We start from the raw sequence: 6122 nt of genomic DNA on the forward strand, positions 1-6122 counted from the left end.
GTCAAGAATGAGTAGACTAATTAGCTCACTACCTCCACCCCCTTCCAGCGGTTCTCCCAATCTGCCTGCACTTGTTACTCTGTCCATGGCCATGCACTACTTGCCAGTTGCCTGCTGCCGTCTTTCAAATCCAATGGCTAAATACAAATCATGAATAATTCTCATTTTCACGATTTCATCATCGAATTAGCCCATCATTTCCTCAAACTCAATTTTCTTTAGATAGATTGCATTATACATTCTAGTAGTTGCGGTTTGTGGGGTGGTAGTTTAATTAACAGAAGAAAATGACCGGTACTATGTGCTTTAGCTTTACCTGCAGACCTCTGCCCCTCTATCTCTATCTCATCAAACTGCTTTTCTGCATTGCTCTGATAATTCCTGGTACCAGTTCATCGAACAGGGACGTCGTCGTTTTGCTTCGAGTCAAGGCCAATGAACTGCAAGACCCCAGTGGTCTTCTCGCTGATTGGCAGCAGTCCGCACCCAATGCTCCCTGCAACTGGACTGGCATTGGTTGTGACAACCAAACTAACGATGTCGTTTCCGTTAATCTCTCCAGCCTCAGCATCTCAGGCTATTTTCCGGCGGACTTTTGCCGGATTCAGACTCTCCGCTTTCTGGACCTTTCCGGTAACTACTTCAACGGAACCCTCTCACCTGAAGCGCTCACTCTCTGCTCCCACCTGCAATTCCTCAATCTGTCCTCCAACTTGTTCGTTGGCGGGCTGCCGGAGCTTCAAACTCAGTTCCTCAACCTCACCACCTTCGACCTGTCAGGTAACAATTTCTCCGGTGAGATTCCGGCGAGTTACGGTTCCCGCTTACCCAACCTTCAGGTGCTCCGTCTTCTCTCCAACTTACTCAACGGGTCTATCCCGGATTTCTTAACCAATCTCACCGAGTTAACTCGTCTAGAAATCGCTGCCAACAATTTCGGCCCAAGCCCACTTCCGGCCGACATAGGCCGCCTCACCAAACTCGAAAATCTCTGGTTTCCATTTTCAAATATAATTGGTTCAATCCCAGAATCAATTGGAAACCTCAAATCTCTTAAAAACCTCGACCTCTCCGTCAACAACCTCACTGGAAAGATCCCAGAAAGTATCGGAGGACTAATTGCTGTCGAACAGATAGAGCTCTATTCAAACCAACTCTCCGGTGAAATTCCAGATACATTTTCGAACCTGACTTCTTTATATAATTTCGATGCTTCATCGAACAATCTCACCGGAAGAATACCAGAAAGTCTAACCGGTTTAGCTCTGCAATCCTTCAATCTCAATGACAACAATTTGGAAGGCCAAATCCCAGAAAATTTAGCTCTAAATCCTTATCTTTATCAGCTCAAGCTCTTTAATAACAGATTATCCGGCAATTTACCGGTTAATTTGGGAAGGAATTCAGGCTTGGAAGATTTTGATGTATCTGGGAATTTTCTAGAAGGGCCTTTGCCTCCAAATCTTTGTTTCAAGAAGCAGCTAGACAGATTAGTTTTGTTTAACAATAACTTTTCTGGTCCAATCCCTGAGTCGTATGGTGAGTGCAGTTCGTTAACGTACGTCAGGATTTTCAGTAATGAGCTGTCTGGAGTTGTACCTCCTAGTTTCTGGAGTTTTCCTGGGCTTACGATTTTTGAACTCCGAAACAATAGACTAGAGGGTGAAATTCCTCCTACGGTTTCAAATGCCCGTAATCTAACAGGATTTTTGATATCGGGCAACAGCTTTTCTGGTCAGTTGCCGGAGGGAATATGCGAGTTGGAACAGCTTCAAATTATAGACATTAGCAGCAACCGGTTCTCAGGCAAACTGCCCTCGTGCATAACCAAATTGAACAAGTTACTCAAGCTTGATGCCCAAGAAAACTCAATCACAGGTGAAATCCCGACCTCTGTTACCACTTGGACTGATTTAACAGAATTGAACTTATCTGGCAATCAATTTTCTGGTACAATTCCAGCTGAGCTCGGGGAGTTGCCTGATTTGACATACTTGGATCTTTCCGAGAATTTACTTTCTGGTGAGATTCCATCGGATTTGTCAAAACTCAAGCTCAATAAGTTCAATTTATCAAATAATAGGCTTCAGGGCAGAGTACCTAGTGCATTCGACAATGAAATTTTCATTTCAAGCTTAGTGGGCAATTCGGATTTGTGCAGTCCTGATCTTAAACCTCTCCCTTCATGCCAGAAAAGAAGACCCATAAGCTTGGTTTTGGTGGGAATTTTATCAGCCTTGTCAGGAATACTCGTCGTATCATTTCTATGGCTATTGATCAAGTCAAAGAAGCTAAATTTATTTGCAGGTCGGGGCAAAAAATCATGGAAAATGACTGCATTTCAGCGACTGTGGTTCAACGAGGAAGATATTGTTGCCTTTCTGAGTCAAGATAATCTCATTGCAACAGGCGGGTCGGGCCAAGTTTATCGTGTCATGTTGAAGAACGGGCCGACAGTCGCAGTCAAGAGACTCTGGGATGCTAATCGTGGACCAGAATCTGAAGAGGTGTTCCAATCAGAGGTGGAGACTTTGGGCAGAATCAAGCATGGTTGCATAGTGAAGTTGTTGTTCAGTTGCTCTGGAGACAACTTTAGGATATTAGTGTACGATTACATGGAGAATGGGAGCTTGGGGGATGTACTACACGGAGAGAAAGGTGGGGTATTGTTGGATTGGCATACGAGGTTCAAGATTGCAATTGGGGCTGCTCAAGGGCTGGCCTATTTGCACCATGATTGCGTACCCGCAATTGTTCATAGGGATGTGAAGTCTAACAACTTATTGTTGGATGAGGAATTCAGGCCAAAGGTCGCTGATTTTGGTTTGGCAAAAACTCTGCATAAAAATATGGAGGAGGGCGGCCAACTCATGTCTCAGATTGCTGGCTCCTACGGCTATATTGCTCCAGGTGAGGCATAACTTTTCTGTCTATATTATGGCCTTTTATTTGTAGTAATTATCAATTGTTTCATTCATTAATATGATAGATTTGGCTTAATGTAATTCTTTTTAGTTTCCCCTGCAGCAATTATGTTTTTACTAGGGTATTATGGGTGTAGAGTGGGGATGGCTATTCTTGATTTTGTTCCAGCAAGCAAGCGGCATATGGTGTTAGGCTCTCAGTTCTTAATTTGACTAGTTTTAGGCTTTGAGTTCTCCATTTGATTGGAATTGAGAGTTGCCTCATGTTTACGGATGGTTTTGTCACTTTGTCTTTGTTGCGACATCGCTTCAAATCATATTGCATGTACTTGTCTGTGGCCAAAAGCGAATTTGACTGCAAGACCAAAAAAAGAGACACAGGAGCTTGGAGATATCTAGTTTCTGTTCCAAGGACAACAAATAGTAAGATACAATTGTATAATACAAAAACAAAGATTAAAAATTCTCTATTCACCCGTAATCGTGATTACACATGAACAATCGCTCCAGTTGGAAAATCGCATGAGGGAACTAGTCTATGACTAAGATTGGTGGGAAGATTGTCTTATTCTAGCAACTTTAGCCCATTGTTTTGAAGTGGAAGATATGAATTGGCTTTGAACCAATTCTTGCCGAAAGAAAGTTGATTTTACTTGAATTAGTAGCGACACTGAGCTTAGTTTGACCGGGGTTTAGTCAAGTTTTCATTTGGTGTGTTTATCTCAAACCTCCTTTCTTTTGTCTTGAAGGCTTCAACTCCAACCAGTTAGAGTGACTGGGTTAAAAGCCATTTTTTTTTATTTATTATAAAAATGTATGTTGACCTATATTTATCGAATGCCATTTTATTGTTATTAGCTTTCCTTCGCTGGACATGAACTTCTACTGAAGGGAGCAAGACCAGTTATATACTCTGATTATAGGTTTCAAGCTGTTTTTAGGTTTACTTGTGCTTGGAATGAAAGGAAAAGGAACATATCAAGTAGACATACTTCATCTTTGCCCTCGGGGTGCATATTAGTTATTAAGGAGATTGTTAGAAATTAATGCTAGATTGTCGATTAATGTAATCGTGATATTAATTCTCTCAAAAAATTTTTTTTTTTTTTTAAAATGTTCTTTCCCTGACTGTGATTATCTTTTGAGTCTGAAGCCATGGTGGCTAACTAACATGCTTTTGCTGTCTTCTTGTTTCTGCAGAATATGCATACACTCTGAAGATCACAGAGAAGAGTGATGTATACAGCTTTGGTGTGGTTCTGTTGGAACTGATTACTGGTAAACGGCCAATCGATCCCTCTTTTGGGGAGAATAAAGATATCGTACAGTGGGTAATGGAGGTGGCATTGTCATCTGCAGAACAACCAATAGCCAACGATACTGCCAAAATTTGTGCTGACTATTTGGATCACCTTGTAGATGCAAGGTTGAAACCATCAACATCTGAGCTTGAAGAGATTAGGGCGGTCTTAGACGTCGCCCTTCAGTGCGTTTCATCTCTTCCAATGAACAGGCCCTCCATGAGAAGAGTGGTAGAATTGCTCAAAGACAAATCCAGGGCCCGTTCTTAGCAATGTAGTATATAGCACATACAGTGTTGGTGTATCACTAAAAAGGAAAAAAAAAGAAGAAGAATCATTGCGGTTTTGAATCTGGCCTCGGTATTGTTCTAGAATGTATAGGACTGTGCCAATACCAACTGGATAGCGACTAAGCAGATGCTTGACAATGTCTAAAAAGTCCTAGAAACTATTCAGTAGCAAGTGCTAAAAGTTGACTAGCTCTACTTCTGTACGCTGTGAATTAGAAAGGTAGATAGAAGCACTGAAAATTGTAATACTAGAAGATTCAGTACCAGAGTTGGATTGCTGTAAAATCTCTACTCTTTTGATCGAGACAAATGCATGTAGTAGTGCTAAAGCTGGGTATTTGTTCCACTCGCATTTTCCGCGCGGCTGTCTCTGCATGATGCTGTCACACTCTTTGATACGGTGCTTCGAAGGAATTCCATCTCCGTCTACCTTGGCAAGCATGTCGACAGGCATAGAGGCTGTCTGGAATTCAGGCATGAACGATCCCAATTAATGGGTTGGTTGGCGAATCAAACTATTGATGACGGTTCAAAACAATATGAAGGAGTCATTTTTTGAGGCAAGGCACGCAGGACCAGCGTTCCTAGAACTCATAGTTACCACAAAATCCACTGCGGCAGGAGTTGGTAGCAGCCGGCCCCAAGTTTTGGCTAATGCTTTTTAACCCTGAAGGACTTTTGGTAATTTCATTTACAGCCGCTATTTTGCCCCATCTAAAATCTTAGAAAATTTTCTTGATTTTATCAAGTGAATTGTTAAAATCATCTTGATGACTAAGAATTTGTTATAGAACTTTCTCCAACCTGCAATCGTACTTAATAATGCATGAAGATTGAGCTAGAATCAGAAAGGTTTAACCGGAAACTAACTGGACAGGACAGGATGCCCCCATAAGTCAACGACGTCTAGAAGCATGAATTAGGGAAATAGAAACGAGAGATCAGCTGAGGTGTCTATTGTTGCAGTATAACCTTCTTTATCGGTACAGAATATCGAATACATCTCATTATCACTCCAATCTAATACGAATCAAGCCCACCTAAAGTTAGGATAAAATCCAAACGGATAAAGCAGGCAGAGAGAAAACAGACGTGATTCGTATTATTGTCAGTTTTATTTATGCAAAGGACTACAGATATAGCAGCACTTACGTGAACATTCAGACCCACTGGGTACAGTCTAAAGTCAACCCAGCTAATTAAAAAAGCAAATTAAGGAGAATTTTATCTGATAATCTCAACGAAGCGTGTAAAGAAAAAAGAAAAAAAAAAAAGAAAAAGAAGCACAACGTTGCAAATCCAACTTGGTTTCAACAGTCCAAACTCCAAAAAGTTCACAAACGACTGACATTTCACCGAAATAATAAATAAATGAACGACTTTGCCATCTGAGTTAACACTACTGCTTTGCTGAATTTTCTTTCTTCAACTGAAATTCTCCCTTAACATGAACTTTAGTTGAAAAAAAGAAAGAAAAGAAAAAGAAAAGCTTTAGTGTGACTTTGCAAGTGCCAGTAATATGTCCAGGACATTGAGAAGTTATATAGCTGGGAATTTGACAGCAGATAATATCATGGTTTGATCCTACACATTACTAATAGCTAGTT

General features: G+C 41.0%; 1 protein-coding gene across 1 annotated transcript; it reads left to right on the forward strand.

The window, feature by feature from the left end:
• On the forward strand, positions 1-4861 carry LOC113777400 (LRR receptor-like serine/threonine-protein kinase HSL2). The gene is made up of 2 exons (XM_027322450.1): positions 1-2910; positions 4125-4861. The coding sequence occupies exons 1-2, from the start codon at positions 288-290 to the stop codon at positions 4493-4495; spliced, it is 2994 nt and encodes a 997-aa protein (XP_027178251.1). The 5' UTR covers positions 1-287; the 3' UTR covers positions 4496-4861.
• Positions 4862-6122: the final 1261 nt, after the last annotated feature.

This window comes from Coffea eugenioides, chromosome 7 (genome assembly GCF_003713205.1).
Source record: "Coffea eugenioides isolate CCC68of chromosome 7, Ceug_1.0, whole genome shotgun sequence".
Lineage (NCBI taxonomy): Eukaryota > Viridiplantae > Streptophyta > Magnoliopsida > Gentianales > Rubiaceae > Coffea > Coffea eugenioides.